The following is a 23952-nucleotide window of genomic DNA, read 5'->3' on the forward strand; positions in this document are numbered from 1 at the left end:
TTCGGTACATCCATGCTACCTTTCCGGTTCATTTTTTTTTAACTCTATTGCTGCTTCGATCCAATATAATACTATCATCTTGACTTTCTGGTCTTGCAATTGCTCAGCTTTTCATTACTTCCATTCTGATGTTTTTCCATATGTCACTGTAAGAGTTTTGTGCTTTGCTGTCTCTTATCTCTCCCTTCTATCCATGAATGCTAAAAGGATACACTTCCCACAAAACTGCTCCCAGTCTGCTACCTGTACAATTGTCTTTTGAAGGAACCTGAGAACTGTTCTAAGTGTTCTGCACTCTAGACCCTGCATGAATATCTACAGGTTATTTTGACTATCAACCTTTGCTTATGTTATATCGTTAGTTTATTAAAAAATATCATGGAATTAAGTTTCTTTACTCTAACTGGAATTGCATTTTCTGTTGCTAGTCTCAAATGTACTTTCTTGCTTACTACTCAACAAATTTTACACATATTGGGTTTTGAAAGTCACTTTGGATTAAAGGGATATACTAAGCAAATACATCATTATTTAAATAACAGCCATTGCTTGTTGCAGTATCCAAAGTAGCCTTCCTACATATTGTTTACTATATGTCTATTTGCTATTATATACCTACATGAAATTCAGTGTTTCTGTTTATGTTGAATAATTGATTGATACACACAGTTCTGTTATCTGCCTACTCTTTGTAGTTGCCAAAACTTATTAGCTACTGTATAACTCACCTGATAAAAGTAGTGAAGTCTTTGCTTTTATCATATTGTTCACTTGTACTTTGCATATACAATCTTGTCCCATCCAAGAAATGACTCGTAATGAAGTATTATGTGACTCCCTTTCCTGATCCTTTGTGATCATCTTTAACGTATAAGGTTCACAGCTATGGTCATGGCACTTTAGTGCACAGGAGATTGATACTTTGTCTCCAGGTTTAGCATCTTTTGGAGTGGAGGTTACTGTAGGGAAAAAAAAGATAAAGTCAAAGATTATATTGTAAGTCATGATTGTATTTTAGCCATGTTAAAGCAACAATAGGAACCTTACAAAGATTTGCCACGAGGGTTATATCCACAAAAAAGTGGAGTAGTCCTATCCCTCTTTCTTGTTCAGAGTAAAGACTAATGTTTGCAGTTTTGCGCTGAGTTTAGAAAGATCAACACCTATGCTTTTGATCCTTATCCAAAGTGCGCCAAGGTACTTAGGCACTTTAGATCTATGTAAGAGCTATTGGCTGGTGCCTTGAGCTACTGAATTAAGTTACACAAGTCAACACTCCTTTTGGGGGTTATCTTCTTTACTTTTTACTCTTTGAACTGCATAGGGCAACTGTAACTGACCGATGTATGGTGGCCCTGAAGGGGCAGTGACAAAAAGTTATAGGTGGGACGTGCACAATTAAGCAAGAAGACGTGCACATTTAAGGTGACGCTCAAAATTAAATGTGGTGCCACATAATTAAAAAAGGTGACGTGCACAATTAAAGAATTTGACACTCACATTCAAACGAGGTGACGCACAAAATTAAATGAGGGACCGCGCAAAATTAGAGATGACGCGCTCACAATCAGAGTGGTGACGACACATCAAAGTGTACGGAAAGGGTAGGTACCTTGGCAAAACAAAAGGAAAACACTGATTGGTGGAAAGGTTTGCCTGTCCACAGGGGAAGTTTCCTTTTAAGTTGTGTGTAGAGTGAGGGAAAGTTAACATAGCATTCTTTTTTCAATAACGTTGTTGGCGAACACAGTTCCCGATGCATGTACATGATGGTTTTTTTGTTTTTACAGGTGCCACCAGTTTGTGGAATGGTTGTCACGTTGCTGCTAGGGTAACAACCTGGTAATGAGTGGCTGTGATATCACGGGGTCGGGAGGTACAAAGGCCATGACAAACACTTCCTATTTATCCAAATTTGAAGGTAAACAGCAACATATTAGCATGTGGTAATTTAGTTAGTGTTCCTGGTAAATGACTTTTGCTCTGTGTATTTTTGACAACAATTTTGGGTTTTGATTTTGGCCTGATGACAGTGTTTTTAATTGATTTCCCAGTCACAAATATCTGCTGGTCTTTTGACTCATATCTCTTCTTCTTGTCCTTTATTTACAAAATCTCTGTCATTATTTGGGTGTCAGAATAAGAGTTTTCTTACTGTTTCTTACAGGCCTGAAAAATCAAACACAAAAAGTCCAGACTTGCCAGGTCCACAGGTATGAAACAACTGAATATAACTGAATAACTAAATAACTGAATAACTGCCTCACCTCAGGCAGCCTAGCTCCAAACTCAGAAGTCAGACTTGTGGCTTGGATGGGCACAAAAATAGGGGAAATACTTTTAAATACTTTTAAAGTTCAAACAATTCTAAATGTTGACAAAAATAAACAGAGAGTTAATTTAATATTTAAAAGATTACTAAAGAAGCTTTAAAAAATTGCAAACACAAAGCAAGAACAAAAAACAAGACCTGTTTAATGAGAGCAATTTGTACCTTTGTCGTGGCATTGAGGCGCACAAGGTTGAAAAGCCTGCCATCTGATCTAGTCTGTAAGTAGATTCCCTCTTTCACAGTGCCAAAGGCATGCTTCAGGAGCAGAGTGAAGAAAATCCCAAGCAGTGTTGGAGCTAGGACGCAACATTGTTTGACACCACTGCGAATGTCAAAGGGTTCAGAGGAGTTGCCTTTGAACTGTACTGCCCCTTTCATGTTGGTATGGAAGGATTTAGTCATGCTCTGCAATTCTGGCAGGCAGCCAATTTTTGACATAGCTTTGAAAAGTCTGTCTCTGCTGATCATGTAGAACGCCTTGGCAAGGCCAATGAAGGCGATATACAGGGGCATCTGCTAAAGTTGGTGAAGGGAGAAGATCATGACAACTGTTGCCCTCTTATCTCAGAAGCTGCACTGTAACTTTGGTTAGACATGTTCTGCAAACTTCTGTAGGCAGATCAAAATGACCTGAGCAAAGATTTTGCCGATGATGCTGAGAAGGGAGATGTCCCTGTAGTTGTGGAGTCGCTTCTCTAGCCCTTATTCTTGTATAGGTTATTGATCTTAGTCCCACATGTCCTGTGGTAGAGCTCCTTCTTGACAGAACTGGCATAGGACATCATGTAATGGAAGCAGCAGGGTAGTCTTATAATACTTGATCAGGTCTGGAGGGATCCTGTCGCTGCCTGGGGCCTTTCTTGAGACCTTGCTGAGCTCATCTACAGTTGGCTCTTTGTCTAGCTCATTCATAAAGTCAAAGCCAAAGTCAAAGTGAACCTTATTGTCATCTCAACCATATACAAATATACAGATAGATGAAATTGCGAAGCTCAGGGTCCACAGTGTAACAACATGAAGTGCAAATAAAAAATTAGAATTAAAATTAAAAATTTAAATTAAGATTTAAAATTAAAATAATAGTTGGCAGACATTCAATACCGTCAAGAGCCGAGGAGGATACAGTGTTCTCACTGGAGTAGAGGTCAGTGTAGTGTTCTACCCATCTCTCCATCTGCTAGCTTTTGTCTGTGATTACTTCCCCAGTGGAAGACTTAAGGTGGGCCGTCTTGCTCTGGTCTGGCCCTAGTGCCTTCTTAATGCTGTCATGCATCAAACCAGTCATGGCTCTTTGAGATCTTTTTCCCAAAGGTAAGCAAGGCTGTGTGATGTATGCTATACCTCAGAATTTCTCACTTCTGGGTGGCAGAGTCTCCAGTCTGCAAGGCACCAAATTCTTTCTCGAAAGCCTCTGCAAACTGCTCCACAAGGTCAGGCTGAGACATCTCATTGATATTGATGCAAGGGTTCCCCTGTTTTCTAGTACAATGGAACATCTTCGGTTGCAGCCTGATCTTGCTACACCCTCAAGAATGGTCAGTGTCACAGTCCGTGCTGTGGTAAGAGCATGTGTAGAGAACTTTCTTGAATGCAGTGTACCTGAACAGGATAAGATCCAGTTGATGCCAGTGCTTTCAGCATGGTTGTCTCAAAGAGAACTAGTGTTGAGGCTTGGTCTGAAATTAGGAATTGGTAATGCACAGGTCATGGTAGGTGCACAACTCGAGCAGTCGTTGTCCATCCTCATTCATTTTTCCCAGAGCAAACTGGCCTAAACAGGAAGGCCATGAACCGTGGTCTGCTTCCACTCTTGCATTGAAGTCACCCATGAGAATGAGTTGCTCTTTGTTGGGGATATTCCTGATGATGGATGTAAAGTTCTCACAGAACTGGTCTTTTGCACCTGGAGTGGAGGACAGTGTTGGGTCATATCCACTAACAAGGATAATGGGGCCTATAAGTCAATAAGTCTGATCATGCTTTTTGACGTAATTTATTCATCAACTTCGTACCGTATTTCTGCATCAGAAAAATGCATGTGAAGAATGAAGCTATTGAGTACTGGTACCATTAGAATAAACCGGTGTGCTGATGGTCATTATTGATTTATTTTGTCAATATAACATACAACTGCAGGTTTTAAATTGCATGACAATAATGCACATTTCCTAATTATACAGTTGGGTTTTATGTGTAAGGGCTTATTTTTGTAGTAAAAATAATGCTCATAGTGATAAATTCAGTGAGAGAAATTTCTATCACAATTTTACAATTCCTTTTGCATATACAGTATTTCTAAAATTAAAAACTGTGGGACAAGTACCAGAGCTTTTGGTTTGTTTTACTATCAGTACATCCATAAAAAGCATGTTATTAGTGTTACATGTTTTAAGTTTACTGTTGTTATGAGTTCAGAGGGTGCCACTTTACATCTTGCTGTTCTATTTCACTCCTACACGGGCAAAGCCACAGGGGACGGCTAGTTGTTAATAAATCTTTTTTGTATTGTATTGATTCTGTATGAACTCTATTCCAATAGTAACGTGATGAGGAAATTAAAGAAAACTGAACTCTAATACAAGATGCTATTAGCCTTTCATCAAAATGATGCTTGAGATACAATAAAATGTGAGATGGTTTTGATTAGTGAATGTGCAAATACTTTGACTAGCCTTTCCCATTTTATAGTCTAGCATTATTCTATGCAAATATACCTAGGAACAAAAATAACACTGACTGTAGAAAGGTCATCTCTCAATTTATTGGTTTATACTTTTGCCTGTTTGACTGTTAGCTCCAAGTAGACTTGAATAAGGAGTCAGGTCTGGAAAGTCAGGATTTGCTGTTTACTCTCCTGTGGCTTATTCTCAAAATATTTCAGTTAATAATAACTATTAGTTAATATGGGATTCTTCTTGTTTTAGTTTTTTACTTTTTAATTCTATTCTGAATTGCATGATTCCAAGAAAACTACAAATAATTGTTTTCAAAACACTGTTTCAGATGTCTGTGGTGGGTTGGCACCCTGCCCAGGATTGGTTCCTTGCCTTGTGCCCTGTGTTGGCTGGGATTGGCTCCAGCAGACCCCCGTGACCCTGTGTTCGGATTCAGCGGGTTGGAAAATGGATGGATGGATGTTTCAGATGTACAAGGATATAGATCAAGGAAAGCATTTTTTTTTCAAAAGATGATAGTAAATCTAATACTTCACCAGTTAAGACAAGTAGGCTAACGTTCAAGATGTCATTGCATCGATAAATCCCAGCATCATCTGCTTTTACATCTCGTATCACCAAGGCAGAGTCAGATTGCACAGTGATTCTCTCATTTGTTTTCTTGCTGTAAATTTCCCCTGATGTCATTTTCTTCCATGTAGCACTTTGAGAAGTAGTATTTCCACAAAGGAGATGCACTGTTTTTCCTTCTGCTGTGTAATATCGGGACTGATCTGTAGAAAGTTAAAAGCAATAGTTTCTTAATACAGGGAGCATAAGCTTGATGTACAGTTTGTGTATTTTAAACATTAAACCTTGGCACTATTGAAGACTAAAACATTGTGTTACAAGAAATAACATCTACTAAAAATTTATAAGAAAGGCAAGCAAAATTACTTACTTTCCTAAATCTTTCCCTATAGTGACACAGATTGACTCCATTGTCAATAGGTTTTCAGCATTTATCAGCCCTAAAGGAAGTGAGTAATAGGTTTGACTCTGACTCTTAAAGGTTAGTTATTAGCCATTTTACTGATAGCAATCTTCAAGTGCAATAGCATCAAGATGTTAGATTGTCACAATTTGCACATGCTAAAATCCAATTTATTCAATGGTCATTTACACAAAATCGAATAAATCATATTTAGGTTATCTCACTGTCCCAGAACTACACATTTCTTAAAGGGTTATCTCTGTATTATGTAAAATAATCTTGCGACGAGACAAGACTTTTTTGGAAGAGATTTTTTCAAGTCCCACAAGTTGAGACTTTGACTATGAGATTTTTTTAAGTCACGCCCTCCTCTCATCCATTTTCAACCACGCACACAGTAATCTCACCTCTCATTCATGTGAATGCTTTTGACAGACAGCTTCTGCTCTCTCAACCCTTATAAATTTTAACGTTTTCCTCACTTTAAGTTCCCAATTAAAAAGACATAAAATGTCCAAATCTTTTTGAAGAATTTCATCACAAAGAGTTATCAACAGAAAAAATGAGTACACGGGCAATCCTAGCACAGGGAAACGATGAAGTCAAATGAATTAACGCCAAAAATGATGATCAGTTACATGGCAAATTGGTTAAATGAGTATCAATAGACTATGCTGAAACAGTGGTAATGTTGCGGAAGATGAAAACATCAACTTACAATACCCCAAAGAATATCTACAACCGTTAACACCGGCCGGTCTTCCACCGGCCGAATTACTGTTGAAAGAAGGATGTGTCCAAGAAAGGTAATGTAGTACATCTTCAGGAGATAACATTACACAAAAAAAAGAAAATCTTGATATGGCATTTGTATTAAAAGGGTAACAGTTTCCCGTTAGAATAGCAAAGACAATTAACAAATCTCAGAGCCAAACATTTGAAAAAGTCGTCTTTATTTAATAGAAAGAAATGAAATTCAATTGTTGGCAGTTATACGTTGTGTTGTCACGATGAAAGTCCAAACACAGAATCAAAATTCAATGCGATATTGACGAAAATTTAATTCAAAAAATTGTTTTTACTTAATTTTTATAGTAAAAGTGTAAGTTTAAAAGTATTTGCATGTAAATTTCAAAGGCAAACAGAACAAAATCGTATTACGCAACAAATATCTCTAACACAACATGAAACATAATTTACTTTTAAATTATTACGTTTAATTCTTTTTTAATTGGGTTAATTACTCTCTGTAATGTAAAATAGTTATTTTATGCATATGTAACAATTTCCATTAAAATAAAAATCTTTTTAAATTATACAACCGCATCCCCAAACGTGAGTGACAGAACCGCAAAGAGTCTAGCACGTAGTGCAGGCAGGGGTTTTGGCAAGCGAAGCAAGCAGGGGGCAAAGCCCCCCTAGTATTTTCATAAATAAGTAAGGTTAAGGTTGAGTTAGGGACAGTTTATAAAGATGTAGTGTTTCATAACTTGTACTTTAAGAGCAGCAACCAAAACTAGTCCACTGACATTTATCTACTACAGTATATAATAAAACACTAAGGTTTGTGTGTCCAGTCCCTCTGAGCAGTCTGATTGGCTTTTTATGATGCAATCGAAAGAGGAAATGTGAGTATGACATGTACAAGGAGGAGTGAAAGACGCCTGGTGTTAACGTCACTTTCAAAAGACAGCAAGCATAAAAACAGATGGGAGGTGAGAAAGGCAACTTGAAAATAATGACAAGAGTCTGAGAAGCAGGCTTTATGAGAATGTGCTCAGGAAAGAGAATGCTGGTGAATAGACATCAGAAAAGGAGTAAGACACAGAGTCACCTTCAAAGGCTGAAAGTATAAAATAATAAGGAGGCAAGAAAGGAGCCTATAAAAGTGAGAGCCTGAGAAGCAGGCTTTATGGGAATGAGCTTGAGAGAGGGAACACTGGAGAAGACCTGCTTGAGACACACATGAATACTGTACAGGGGAAAGTTGCTGTAGGTAGACATAGGGTAAGAAATAGCAAATGTTTTTATTATGCCACTGCCTCTCTTTGACAGATGCCATGGCTAATACTATCAACTTTGTGATGATGCATTAATTAATCAATAATGTATCTCCTTTAAGAACTCAGTGTAAAGGCTCAGTATACTTTTATTAACTTCACATTGTCACAAGGGCTGAGAAAGACTACATATTTAGCCATGACCGGGTGAATTTCTAAACATATACTGTATGTGGCTTAGAAATATGGGATGCATGCAAGTGTTCTACTTTAGACTAGATGATCAATAAAGACAGCAGTTCAGCCATCCTCAACCTAAAATGACATCAAGGAGATCAAAATAGTAAAAGCAAGAAAGGCATATTAGATAGATACAGCAATAGAGGGGAACAAGATAAATAAAGAACAAAAGGTACAACTAGAAACTTACAGCTAAATATTAGTGTTCCTGCATATATTTGGTCTTCTCTACCATTAATAGATAGAACTTTTTAACCTAAGGGGGATTTTTGTATTTTTACAGAAGGTCTTTAAATAAATAAATACATAAATAGGTAGATAAGTAAGTAAATAAATATACACACACTTTGGTCTGAACACACACTTGAATTACTATAAAGCAAGAAAAATTTAAAAGGAATAAAAGTTCTGACTTGGCTGTCACAGTCACAACGAGGCATTAAGGAGACATATTGCTGTTGGTATAAAGGACCCTCATACCATGTGGAATGACTTGTCTACTTTCCTATCAAAATGTACTTTTCCTCAGGATCTCCTCCTGCTCAGACTAACTTTGCCTCCCCAGTGTCTCCTCTTCTTCCCAGTCTAGTGTCTTTCTTCAACTAACTACACTTGGCACAGACCAGTTTCACACTTCTGGGTTAAGAAACTCAGAACAGTTTGCTTGTTGGAATCTGGCATATCTAGTTATATCACAACAATGTCTGAAACCATTAATCGAGGCAGCTCTTTTGTATGTAGTCTGCATTTTACCAAGAAAGACTACCTTCCATCTGTACATTGTAAGCATCTCAAAATTGCCGCTGTCCCATCCCACTTTAAGTGGAACAGCTGGACAGATGGGAAACAAGGACAACTTTCTGTTTGTGACCAAGTAGAGAGCCATCTTGGAGATGATTTTTGGCATGTTGCTTCTGATGTGCTACTCAAAATGCAAGAGATGGAAATGGAAAAACTGTGACACTGATATGTTGACAGACCATGATTATGCACATCCTCCTTCATCAGGTATGCTTATGTGTTTTAATATGATTTTAAAAGCAATCTTTATTTAAACTCCACTTATGTGACTAACAAAGCATCAGCAATCAAGTGCTAATGTAAATCTAATACTGATATTGAATACTTATACTCGGTGAATAAATATCAAAACACAATGATCTGTGACACCTGCATCTTACCACTGTCTCCAAATACAACACATTTGATCGTGTACAAAGAACAAGGTGCTAGCTGGCAAAATAGCATTAAGAAGAGAGCACTTACCTTCTCAGTTGAAAAGATAAATTTCATGAAAGTATTTGCTTCCGTTTTAATGTTGCGCTCCACTAATTGTGTAACATATGCCATGGTCAATTTGGGAGAAATTTTAAGAGAACAGCTGAACAACAGTCTGGATTGCTCCATTGTGTTTACCGACCACCATTAAATAGTAAGTTCATTATTCCTGCAAGACACTGGCAGGAAGTTGGCATAGATGCCCGTGAAAGTGGTCTATTAGATTGACTTGATGGGATTTCTAAGCCCCACCAGTAAGTATTTCTGGAAATATACCAGCATTAACTTCCAGAGTCAAGAATGACCTTTGGAACCCCTGGGGCCATCCTACTAGCACTTCTTCTAGCAGCCCCAAGTATCCATGCCATTCTGGATACCAACATCCGATTAAAGGAAAGTTCAATTTCCAGGTCTCCTGCCCTCTATAAGGTGTAGTAGGGAGCTGGATTCACCTTTGCCATCTGTCAGAACTGGATGTCATAATGTTCCACATTTTTAGAATTAAATTTCAGGTTATTCTTTTGTTTACCTTCTTATGGACATAGCTATCTTATTCATGGATGGATCCCCAAGTGGGCCTATCGGTCCCAGGCCTAGGGAGGCCAAATTTCAGCAGAGTTATGGAAGTTAAATTCAGGTGCACTGGTAAGGATTTTGGACTCATTGAAAGATTAGTTTTTCAGTAAGACAGTTACCTTAGCATTCAGGGCAACATATTTATTAGTTATAATTCTCTATTTCTTCTGTACTGGAGTTTTCTACTGATTTTAGACCTGGTGGTATGTGTTGGCCTATATTGGTTAATTCAGTTAGGATATAAAACAGAAACAAAATTAATGGCTATATTGTTTTGCTTTTTAAATAACATTTATTAATTACTCAGAAATTTACAAATTTTACATAAACATACACACAAGCGAAAGCCAATACAAATGGAAATTTCAGAAATATCGATAATCCCCATCAACCACATCTAGAGGTAACAAATGTGATATTTAAGTAATCAAGTTAAACTTTTTACATAATTAAGAAGTTCACTGTGCTTCTGCATTTTTCAAACTTTTTATAGGCTTTAAATAATATTTGAAATCCACCCCAAAGACGCTGAAAGAAGGAATATTCTTGGACCATTTTGATTTACTGTTGTGAGTATGATGGGGGATAGACTGATGTCCCGACTTGGATAGATGATGGTTACTTGCCCAGGACAGAGACCATAATGGAAGGACAGAGAGAGATTGACGTCCCGACCAGTATGGGTGCTAGTTCCTTACCAGGATGGGACATCTGCTCTGAAGAACAGAAGGTGTCTGCAGATCAGGATTATGTGTTCCCCCAATACACATGGCGGTAGCATCCCACTGGGGAGACTGCAGGAACTGGAGTCACTGTGCCCAGAGTGTGAGCAGGAGGCAGCTGCCATTTCAATACAGTCTAGGACCTATGTAAACTAAAAGGTGAGTTTATGGATGTTTCAGGTGCCCAACCTGCCCTGCCGGGACCACAGGGAGGTGGTATGCAGTCAGCTGTCTTGTTTGCTCTGTTGGGATCAACAGAAGGTGGTGACCCGTGAAGTGTTTCATTGCTTATTTCACTTGACTTGCTGGGGGCACCAGGTGGTGATGCCCAATTGTCCATCTCGTCTTTCCTGCAAGGACGACTGGGAGGTGAACACCCCGTCTCATCTGTTTTGCCAAGTTCAAGCATTGTCGTCTCATCTACCATGCCTGATTTAAGCCTTTTCACTTTGCTATTCCAACAGGGAAATGATGTGTTCTTTCAACTCTTAAAAAGTGGGTTGGGGTGTCTGGAAGTCACCCCATGGAGAGGGAGTTATGTTATATTTCAGTCAATATTCCTCCTCTGGCTGGTGTTCATTCTTGTTTTATGTTTTTTTTTTGTTGTTCATTTTTGAGTCTTTTATTTATGGTACTGTTATTTGTGTTAGCTACTTTCTTTATTCCCTATGTCTGTATTATGTTGTTTGTATTTTGTGGGTGGTTCCCCATGAGGTGAAGCCATGTGCCCATCTATGCAAGGGACAGTTCTCAGCCCTATAAAATTGAGGGCAACCCTCAGTTCCTTTCGGTTCAATCAAATGCACTTGGGTGTAGTGAGTTTATTTGGTTTTGTAATTTTATGTGCTTATTGTGAATTTACTGAATTTTTGGACTCGGTGCTCTGTATTTCGACTGCTCTTTGAATCTGTGATTTGGACATGTTTGCTTTGGATAACCTTTGCCCTTTCAGGCTATTCCTTTTTGCCTTTTGTTCAGAGCATTCTTATAAGAAAAATCTTTTATTTTATAAAAATCCTGAGCTCCTAACAAGGGGAGGATCCCTGGTTTGACCATAACAAATTGTAAATGCTTCTTGACTGGTTAGCCAAAAATATATATTTACTGTTTTATATACTATATATTAGTAATATTTACTTAAGCATGTTCAGTTTACAAAATGTTAATTCTGTTACTAATGAAAAAGCTGGGCATTTAGCAAATACTATAGGTTCACTCTTTTTGTAATATATTAAGAAATGCACCCTTTGTTTAGGATATCTTATTGTTTATTTTATTTCCATTACAAGTAATCACCTAAAGACATTTGAGGGCATTATACCTACAGTATATCTTCCCCTCAACCTTGACATGGATTTGTAGGTTAAGAAAATCAATGAATAGTCAGTTAATAAAAGAATATATATTACTATGACATATGGAATATTTATTTAAATTAACAGTTTGGAAATAATGTTATATTGTCTTACATGTACAGTAGAGTGTCATGGAATCATAGTGTAAGACCCAGCAGAGCTTGAAACACATCTCACCCAGTGAGCTGGGTAATGGAGTCCTCTCTCTTACATCAAACTAATTATTAGTTTACAACATCAGCCTGCTGTTTTGTTAATCCAAATTCTTTATTAGACTACACTGTCTATGGAAACAAATGTAGTGGTGACATTCATTTCATTGATCTTAAGCTGTATGGTCAATAACTTGCTAGTTTCTACCACCTGCTAGTAACATTCAAACAATTTACCTTGACTTTAATATTCAGTCAGTAACTTTGCTAAAGTTTATGGTTTCCCAAAGCTTATGTTACTTTTGCTTTCACTTCCCCATTACCTAATTTTGGTATAGTCAGTCTGTCGCATTTGTTAGGTACTGATAGAAATCTTTTTTGTGGTCAAGTCACATTATGCAGCAGTCATCAATTTAGAGGACAATGTCACACAATCATTACAGCATTCTTTTCCATAAGTTAACAAACCCATGCAGGATTGTCAGAAATGGAAGTGACAGTAACTTAACGCAATATGGAAAGGAGGGATATGGCCTAATAGGTTTTTTTGCAAGAAAAATAATTTTAAAACTTAGCATGTATAGACAGGGGTTACACAAACATTTTGAAAAAACCCAGCTATATTTTTCAAATAAGAAACTAGTGGCAGTAGTTGTGTAGAGAGTAAGTGTCAGGATCTACCTTCATTTCACATTATTATTACTTTTGCAAATTTTATTTTCATAGAACTCAACAATTTTGTATTTTGGTCACATTTTGTAACTGTACTCCATGCACCTGGAACATCATTGAATTCAATGTAGGTATGATGTGAAATGCTGTTTGCATTCATGCAACATGTTAATAAATAACATCATGACAGCCATCTTAATCAAGCAGGTGTACCACAAACGTTTAATTTTTTTAACTTCTAAAGATTAAATTCTGGGAAGAGGAAAATAATCTGATGCAAAAATAAATAAAAATCATTTGACTAGTAAACGTGAATTATTATTTGCCATATGTGTGATGTCTAGTTTATCTGAATTGTCGTTTTTGGCTTTGTTATTGCCGTTATCTTAGTCACTGGTAAAATTCATCTACCAGAACTTAACAATAGATTAGTAAAATTTCAACAGCAGATACCTGTATTGGAGGCAGGGGCACTGCTAGAGATTTTGGACCCCATGAAAGGATATTATATTGGGCCCACCACCCTAACAAAACCTACTGTACAGTGGCTATGCCACCACAATAACCTCCAAGCCGAAATTCAATTGAAGCTTTAATAATAATAATAATAATTCATTACATTTATATAGTGCTTTTCTCAGTACTCAAAGCGCTATCCACACAGGGAGGAACTGGGAAGCGAACCCACAATCTTCCACAGTCTCCTTACTGCAAAGCAGCAGCACTACCACTGCGCCACCTGTGAGGACTTCATGTGTGCAGGTTGCTGTAGCTCTAGGTCTGTCAAAATAAGTAAAAAAATAATGACTGAATATTTAAATTAAGTAACTATTCATATATATTTCAAATTAGGTTAATGGTTCTAGGTGTCACATGTTTGTACACTTTTTTTACACGTCATTATTATATTAACGGTGGCAACATCAACAACAAAAACCAGCATAAAAAATAACAATACTTGGGTAACTGTTATTTAAAATATAAAAGCCACCAAAATCCAGTGCAAGTGCACTCTATAAAAGAGAAGCATCTGCACAAACATCTTATCTTCAGTCTAAAACTGACAGTGGGGTGAGCAAGAACAGTTAGGACACAGACCTACAAAATCAGCCACGAAACGGAGCTTAAATCTTTGCAAGCCACATGCAATGGCACTGCACTTTACTACATTATTAATATTTAGATTTTTTTACTCGCAGTACATCTGCAAAGCATGAAGCATTTATGCTACTGTTGCATATATACTGCAGATTTCAAATGTAAGGTGTGCTTGAAAACGCCTGTGATTATACTCCGTGGCATGAGCAAAAAGAAATGTGTACAGACGAAACCACTCAGTATTGCTTAAGCAAGCTAAATGCAATCATTATTTTATTTTTCCCCCAGACTAGTGAATTTTTGCTCTTTGAGGCCAGAAGATGATTTCTTTTTTACTAGGGGGCTCCGCCCCCTGCTCGCTTCGCTCGCCAACCCCTGGCGTTGGGGCATGACAAAGAGTGAGATGTATGAATGAGATATAGAATAGTGTGGAGGTGTGGATGATGCATATAGAAAGCAAAAAAACACAGTGTTTGGCACAGAGTAATGGTTTATTGGAATATTTGTTTGTACACAACATTAGTAGTAAAGATGGTGTGTTGTCCTTGAATGAGTCTTCCTTGGCATGGAGCATTTATAACTTTAACTTTAACGTCAGATGAACGTCGAACACGTGAGAAGGCAACATAAAGTTGTCCATGTCCAAAAACGGGCTCAGAGAGGTAGATGCCAACCTTGTCCATGGTTTGTCCTTGTGATTTGTTGATGGGCATGGCAAATGCAGGTTTAATGGGGAATTGTCGCCGTTTAAGTGTAAAAGCTAATTCTAGGTCAGAACTTGTAAGGTCAATTGTAGGAATCAGAAGAGTATTGTTAGAATGTGATCCTGTAAGAAGTTTTGCTTCGATAACATTGTGTGTCATGGTGTTGACGACTAAACGTGTGCCATTGCATAAACCCTATTTAGTGTAAAGGTTTCTTAATGGCATGATTATTGTTCCGTTTTTAAGGCTAAGATTGTGTTGTGGTAATCCGGCCGGGTTAATAGTGTTCAAATATTCTAAGGGGAAATTCAGATGTTCATTGTCGTCATCAGAGTCAACTTTGTCAGAGCTTAGAAAGAGCCGTGCCTCTCCAGGAAGTAATGAAATGACCTGGTTATTAATGTGATCAACATTAATATTTTTTGGACATAATATAGTCCGTTGTGTTAAAAGGGGTATTTGGTCCAATGAGATTGCTGTTCCAAATATCTCTGTAACTAAGTTGTCGCAGATAAAGGATTGGGGAATTGTAATAATATTTGGGTGAAGTCCATCTGTATTGGTGAGTGTACCATTTCCCAGTTGTAATAGCCAATTGTTATACTCTGGATCTGGACATCGCATGTTTTGTACTAACTGTATTGTTTGAAAGCAATGCCAATTGTCTGCGTATTTTAAGGTGGACTGAACAATAGCTGAGCGCATGGCATGTGGAACAATAGCCAAGCATTGTCTAAAATCACCTCCTAATAAAAGTACTTTTCCTCCAAAGGGGATATTATTATTCATCAACGTTTGTAGAAGTTTATCAATGGTGTTGAGTAAGTGACTGGATGCCATTGTACATTCATCAATAATTAACAGTTTCGCAAGACGGATGTCATATTTGTCCACATATGCGAAAGCAGTATGGGCCATTGCCTTTTGGTGGCCTGATATGTACCCCAGTAGATGCAAAAGCAAATGAACTATTGTAGGATCTAATGCAGTTCATAAAGTTTTTACTTTCAGGCACATCGTTAGTTAGAAGCTTCTGTAGATATTCAGGATATGAATGTAAAGGAGGCAGTCTAATCTAACCCTTTTGACAACAACGTGTAAATTCAATATTTGTATTGCCAGTTGTTTCTTCAGGGAAGTTAAGTGAATGACAATGATTGCAAATGACATTCATTAATCCCAATGAATTTTTCCTCAATAGTGTACTCATTATTGAACGCGTTGTCAGCCAAGTGGCGCAAGCGTTTAGCAGGTGTCTGGCGTTGATGTCCGCGACAGGCAGGTTTTGCTTGTGGCGTTTGAGAGGCGCGTTGTTGCATGTCCAGTATTTGGGACGCGCTATTTTGGAGGTGCAATCGATTCGCCTGTGCTGTGCGAAAAGTCCATTTCAGTCTACGTCGTGCATTGTTTGTATCGAGCCTTGTCCGTTTTTGTATGTCGGTCAGTTGAGCTTTCTGTTTTTGGAGCCTTGCGTGCTTGTTTTCTGTCAGTTCATATGCGCGTTGTAGACGTCTGCATTCATTTATGCTGTCTCTTCGCTCCCGTTTTTGTATGTCTGAGATGCGAGGTCTTTCGGTTTGAACTCGTGCCTGTTTCGATGCAGCACTTTGAGACGCGCGCTGTATGCGTCTACGTTTATTGTGTCTGTCCATTTGGGCACGTCTCTGTAACGGGGTTAGTTGAGCTTTGCGTTTTTGGAGCCGAGACATTTTTTCTCTCGGAGTTTCAGAAGCGCGTTGTATGCGCCGCCGTGTATTTTGTTGTTTCATGCGGGTTCGTGTGTTTGTTTCCGTTATCCGAGCTGAATCGTTTTGTACTCGTGAGCGTGTATTCATGACTTGTTTGTTCCTCAGCGTGCAAAATATGGATAAGTAATAAGGAGGATCGCACTCACTGTTAATATGGAGCCTTTTCTGCAGTTGAACGGTTAATAGTGGTTTATTGTAAGGAGATCCACGTATGCTGCATAGTGTGAAGGTGTTGAGATGACGTATGTTTAATGTGGACGGTTCCTTTAGAAATGGGGCTTTGGGTGTCACTTCTTATTGATGTTAGTTTGTTTGTGGGTCTGATTCGTCGTTGTTGTGAACGTGTCGTGTGCCATGTCTCGTCTCTAATGGGCTTGGCGTGGCGGTTACGCCTTCTTTTTTTTGGTGCGTTAGGAGCTTGTTAAATCCTCCTCTTTGTGTGGGTCCCCTTTCGTGTGCAATGGGATTTGTGCGGCGCTGTGTGGTTTTCCGGCGTCTGTGGAGGGGGGGGGGAGGATTGGTGGGGCGCGAGCGTCTTCTTTTTTTTTGTGTGCCAGGGGGCTTGTTGAATCGTCCTCTTTGTGTGTGTCCCGATCGGTGCTTGTAGGGGGGGTGGGTGCTTGCAGGTGGGCGCGAGCGGCTTCTTTTTTTTTGTGTGCTAGTTTCGTGTGCAATGGGTTTCGTGCGGCGCTGTGTGCGTCGCCTGCGTTTGACTCCTTTTTTCTTTGCTGACTCCTTTTTTCTGTGGTCGCGGCGCCTCATTTTTTTGACTCCTTTTTTCTGTGCTCACTCCTTTTTTCTGTGGTTGCGCCCGCCTCTCGCGGCGCCTCATTTCTTGGGGCGCCTGCGCAGTACGTCTTTTTGCGGCTACGGCCCATGGCCGGATGTCCCTGCGTCCATCCGGTTTAGCATTCTCGGTTAGTAATATGGATAAACAAAGACACTGTGACTCAATTGAACAAGATAATGTTTATGTGCATGTTTCCCAAATTAAATAACTGAATATATGAAATGTTGCATTGTAACGATCTGTACTTGTTTATACCTCAGTATTAAGTTTTATTTAGCAGATGTTTTCAAAGCAACTTAAATACTGCAATTTTTTTATTCTTTATTTAAATACTAAAGTTTTACATAGATGATTATACAAAATTTTGATAATATATATAAAAAATACAAATAATACAGTTAAATATTAAAGTAAAATAAATGAAAGCAAAAGAAAAGATACCTATAATAATACTCTCGTAAGGCTAGAAACCTGAAGAAAAGGTTATGTAATGGACTGTATCTGATCTATTTACACTTACATTAACATTAAAAAATGATCAGAAATAGAGTGGTATAAATAATAAAAGAAAAGAATATCATTTAATTTAAAAAATAACCCAATTTCTGGGTAATCCAAGTATACATTTGATGAAACAGCCAAACAAAAGAAGAAAGGTTTTGAACTTCTTCTGATTGTGAATGAGACAATGTGAAATTAATAACTAAATCTGGAATTTAACTTATAAATAACAAGGTACATTTTATAAAGAATTTTATAATGGATTTCACAAATCTTTGGTAACAGAGGTTAATTCTTAGAAATTAACCAAGTTTTTTGACAACCTTTCAAAATTGCCCCCACAAAAAACTAAATACTGATGCAATACAGACTAATTAATCGTGATAAATGTATTATTGCATTTTTGTTCCAAAATATTTAGAGTGCCAATAAATACTGTATATCAAGAAGACTTGGGGCAATTATATTATAATGCTTATGTAAATACGACAAAATAAGTTCTGGAAAAGATGCAAAGAAACTATATTTTGATATAAACTGGTGGTTATCTAAAATATTGCCATCAATGTCAAATAAATCAAAAATAAAAATAACATTGTTACTAACCCAAGCTTCTCGAAACAGAGACTTGATTTTATACAAAATACTTCTATTCTAAATAATGAATTTAATTGTTGAAAAATTATGTGAGAAACACAGTTTTGCCACCCTTAGTGCTTCAGCATAAAAATCTGACAAACGACTTGGAGGCATCTTACATTCAAAAGCACACTGAAGGTTACCATATCTCTTAAATATTATGTCATTGAATATGGATCGAAATCAAGCCATCATGTAACAAAATCTTCTTGATCCACTTAATTTGAAATGCACTCACTAAACTACTAAACCTAAGCTTAAATTCTGTAAAATGAGTTTGAGTTTTTACAGGGATAGTATTTTTAATTCCCTTTTAAAAAGGCCAATGCTGTGCATTTGCATTGAAGAACTTTTTTGGTTTTTGATCAGTTTATATTGACTACTTCTCAGGGAACTGGCGGACAGGTTAGTAATATCCCAGGTAGGCTTCATTCAATTATACCTGCTGTGCTGGAGACCATTAACTGACCAGCGAGGTACTACATCTAGTTTTTGTATGATATGGGTGCACATATATTAGAATATTGGAACAATCCAAGCAAGAACAGGCCATTCAGCCCAACAAAGCTCACCAACTTAAGTACAGTTAAGTTAACAATGTTAAAAAGCCATCTAGCATTAAAACCATTTGCAATAGAAATGTGTCGTTTTCCATTTACTGTGATACAGCACATTATTTGTGGATTACTCAATAATAAGTATATGCCTGCAAAGTTTATTCAGATTGGCTTCTGATTAGATTTTGTTTTAATCTTTTGGTTGTTGGGGTGAATGAATGATCCCACAAATCAGTTCGTCTGCACCATCCATATTACTAAACGAGAATGGTAAACCGGATGGACGCAGGGACATGGGCCGTGGACGCAAAAGACGTAGTGTGCAGGCGCCACACAAAGCCCCCCTCCAAGCACCGGAAAATGAGAAATGATGCGCCGCGCCCCTAGCACACCAAAAACAAAGGAGTCAAACGCAAGCGCCACATAGCACACGAAACGGTACGCACACAAAAATGAGGATTCAGACCCACGACACACAAAGGGGGTCCACTAACAGAAATAAAAAATGAGGCAACGCGCCCCTGGCACACAAAAAAAAAGGAGTCAGACGCGAGCGCCACATAAAGCCCATGGCACACGAAACGGGATAGACTACGGATTTCACACACTAACATAAAGAAGACATGAGACACAAGGCACCCCTCCACTAACAGAAATATGAAATCAGGCAACGCGCCCATATTAAACAAAAACGAGGAGTCAGACACACACCCCAAAGTTAAACGGGACAGACTACGGACTTCACACACGGTCACCCATCGAGCCCGAGATTGAGGCTCAAAAACGGAAGAGCAACCAAAAGCGAACACTCGAGATCATACAAATACCCCACACATACGAACAACACAACATATTTGAATCAGATTATCCCCGCCTAACGGTACTTTTATTAGGAGGAGATTTTAGACAGTGCTTAGCTGTTGTTCCACATGCCATGCGCTCAGCTATTGTTCAGTCCACCTTAATAGGTGAATCTCATTACAATGATGCACTATTAACCGTACAACCACAGAAAAGGCTCCATATTAACAGTGAGTGCGATCCTCCTTATTACTTATCCATATTACTAACGATAAACAACAAACAAGTCATGAATTCACAATCACGGGTACAAAACGATACGGCTCGAGTAACGGGACCAGAAACGCGAACCCGCATGAAAACAAACAATACACATCGGCGCCTACATCGCGCTTCTGAAACCGCTGAAGAAAAAATGTCTCGGCTCCAAAAACACATGTCACTTCTTATTCAAAATACCGATCCCAATCACTGAAACATCGGTATCCACTATGAAAATGAACAGTAACAATGCACGTCACATCCGTCTTGCAAAACTGTTAATTATAGATGAATGTACAATGGCATCCAGTCACTTACTCAACACCATTGATAAACTTCTACAAACGTTGATGAATAATAATATTCCCTTTGGGGGAAAGGTACTTTTATTAGGAGGAGATTTTAGACAGTGCTTAGCTATTGTTCCACATGCCATGCGCTCAGCTATTGTTCAGTCCACCCTTAAAATACCGGGACGACGTCATACATAAACAACAAGAGACCGGACTACAATACATATACAGGCGCGACACCTGATTGGTAATAATACGAAGAAACGAACAGTCCGCATATTAACAGTTAGTGTGATCCTCCTTATTACTTATCCATATTACTAACGATAAACAACAAACAAGTCATGAATTCACGATCACGGGTACAGAACGAGACGGCTCGAGTAACGGGACCACAAACATGAACCCGCATCAAAAAAAACAATAAACGTGGGCGCCTACAGCGCGCTTCTGAAACCGCGGAAGAAAAAATGTTACGCGGGACGATTGGCATTGCTTTCAAAAGATACAGTTGGTACAAAACTTGCGATGTCCAGATCCAGAATATGACAATTGGTTATTAGAACTGGGAGATGGGACACTCACCAATACAGATGGACTTCACCCAGATATTATTACAATTCCTCAGGCCTTTATCTGCGATGACTTGGTTACGGAGATATTTGGAACAGCACTCTCATTAGACCAAATACCCCTTTTAACACAACAGACTATATTATATCCAAAAAATATTAATGTTGATCACATAAATAACCAAGTCATTGCATTACTTCCTGGAGAGGCACAGCTCTTTCTAAGCTCTGACAAAGTTGACTCTGATGACAACAATGACCATCTTAATTTCCCCTTACAATATTTGAACACTATTAACCCAGCCGGATTACCACAACACAATCTTAACCTTACAATGGGAACAATAATCATGCTATTAAGAAACCTTAACACTAAACAAGGTTTATGCAATGGTACACGTTATTGAAGCAAAAACTTCTTACAGGATCACATTCTAACAATACTCTTCTGATTCCTACAATTGACTTTACAAGTTCTGACCTAGAATTAGCTTTTACACTTAAACGGCGACAATTCCCCATTAAACCTGCATTTGCCATGCCCATCAACAAATCACAAGGACAAACCATGGACAAGGTTGGCATCTACCTCTCTGAGGCCCGTTTTTTGGACATGGACAACTTTATGTGGCCTTATCACGAGTTCGACGTTCATCTGACGTTAAATTTAAGGTTATAAATGATCCATGCCAAGGAAAACTCATTCAAGGACAACACACCCATCTTTACTACTAATGTTATGTACAAAGAAATTTTCTAATAAATCTTTACACTGTGCCATGCAATTTATTCTTTGCTTCCTATGTGCGTCATCTACACCTTCACACTATGCTATATCTCATACATACATCACGCTATTTATAATTACCCAACACCAGGGGTTGGCGAGCGAAGCAAGCAGGGGGCGGAGCCCCCTAGTATATGGAGAATGGACTAAAGTTAATAAACTAACCTTTCCCTGAGAAAACTAAGTGGGCAACTGTTACCTTCTCATCTTTTGTTCAAGCTTTTCTTGTTTTTCTTTTCTGGAACTCTGCATTTGGCTTCAATATTTCAATTAAGCAAAGCAAGGATGCACCTAACATTGGCTAGTGGATTTTACTACTCTGTGATTTGAGTATGTGAGAAAAAGGCCAAACAATGCCGAGACTCATTCATGTTCGATTCATGATTGTGGAAAGTAAAAAAAGATGAGCTGAGATTGTTACTTGTTTCTGTATGCTCCGTGTTGATTGACAAAAGGAAGCAACACCACAATACTTTTGCAGTAAAATGGGGGTTAATTAGTATGGCTACTTAAAAACGCACTTGTTTGTGGATGTGAAAGTAAAACCAAAGTATGTAAAAAAAAAAAACAAAATGGGAGTAGACTCCAAAAAATCTAATCAATTTGTGGAGAGACTTGCAAGCTGGCTAATGTTCAATGAGAAACTACCCATTCTCCCTTTTTTTGTAAAGACAAAACAAAAACTAGATGAATGAGTGATATGAACTAAGAAACAGAAACACTCTTCTGATTATTGAAAGCAGCACAGATATTTCCTACTGTAAAGGGGACATTCTTTATGTACTGTATAGAACGATCATTTACAAGAGAGAAGCTTTTACATTTTATTAGCTGAAAAGCAACATTGCAGTCACTAAGCTGCTGTTAGATAGCGAGTCACATGAAAAAGCCACACCACTTTTTCTTCAACTTTGAACTGTCCTACAGTGATATAATAAGTGTCAATGAATAAAATGACAAAGTCTCTACTTACCGCTTAACACAGACTCAGTTCTTATAAACAGAAAAAAAATTACCACATTGAAATGAAGATATGGTTTCTGCTGCATTGTTACTCCACTCTTGACTGAAACCAAATGGCAGATTTTTCTTAGAGCACAACTTACTTTGAAATTGGAAAAGTCAGCTGATCAGTAAACAGGATGTGCTAAAATGCGGTAATGGCTTTACAAAATTAACTGTATTTTCTGCCTACTATTTAAATGTACCTGTGACATGAATATTATGAAAATGTAATTGAAATTGCAAGGACAATAATTATTAACTGTGCATCAAGCCCAGTCCACACAATGTAAAAAAATGCAGGGAGAAAGTTGACACAATGAATGTTTCATGTTTCCTCTAAACTAACGACATGAACTGTTCTTCTGCTCCCATTACACGCTTTACTTTCCAAACAGCATGTACCCTTGACCCCTCCCTTACTCCTTCCTGCACTTCATCATTCTATCATTGCCATATGTTTAAGCATTAAAACAATAAGGGGGGGGTGGAAGTGACAACTTAGAAAATAAAGACAGGGAAACCACAAAAGGACTTTGAGGGAGTTGCAGCAAGCTCGCTTCCTGCAGGACAGGAGACTTTTGTTTTCAACAATTTCCTAATTAGATGGCAGCTTTTGCTGTTCATTTAACATGTTATTAGATGACTTGTTTCTGTTTGCATTCTGCTGAATTAGAGATTCACTCGTACATGAGTCTATTTTGAAATACGCTTGACCACTTCACAGTTGTGGGGAAAACCCCACAACCCCATGCTATTGTGCTTTCCCAATGACATTAGAAGCTGAGTGAGAATATACTCTGTACAGGATGCTAGTCAGTTACGGGGCACACTCACACACATGCTCATTCATAGCTGTTCACGTCATTACTCCTGATTTTATTAGTTAGTGAGACCCACAAATCAGCCCCACCATGGTCATTTGTGGTATCTAGTGAAGTGCTAAGATGGCCAGACTTGAATAGGGAAGGCTAAAGTTATAACCATGTTTACATAGGTCAGCCTGCAGCACAACATATCACAACTTTCTCCTACTGTAAATGTTTCCCTTCTAAGAAAGCAGAAATTCTTTTAATGGCAAGACAGTAGGGGCGGCACGGTGGCGCAGTGGTAGCGCTGCTGCCTCGCAGTTAGGAGACCTGGGTTCACTTCCCGGGTCCTCCCTGTGTGGAGTTTGCATGTTCTCCCCGTGTCTGTGTGGGTTTCCTCCGGGTGCTCTGGTTT

The 23952-nt window shown here is 38.3% G+C and overlaps 1 protein-coding gene across 1 annotated transcript in view; it reads right to left on the reverse strand.

The window, feature by feature from the left end:
• LOC114650561 (uncharacterized) overlaps positions 1–23116 on the reverse strand; it is a 35006-nt gene extending 11890 nt beyond the window's left edge. The window contains exons 1-3 of the mRNA XM_028800297.2: positions 22700–23116; positions 5544–5780; positions 729–959 (exon numbers count right to left, since the gene is read on the reverse strand). Coding sequence (XP_028656130.1) covers positions 729–959; positions 5544–5780; positions 22700–22775 — 544 coding nt within the window. The 5' untranslated portion in view covers positions 22776–23116. The remainder of the gene's footprint in view (positions 1–728; positions 960–5543; positions 5781–22699) is intronic.
• Positions 23117–23952: the final 836 nt, after the last annotated feature.

This window comes from Erpetoichthys calabaricus, chromosome 1 (assembly GCF_900747795.2).
Source record: "Erpetoichthys calabaricus chromosome 1, fErpCal1.3, whole genome shotgun sequence".
Taxonomy (NCBI): Eukaryota; Metazoa; Chordata; class Cladistia; order Polypteriformes; family Polypteridae; genus Erpetoichthys; species Erpetoichthys calabaricus.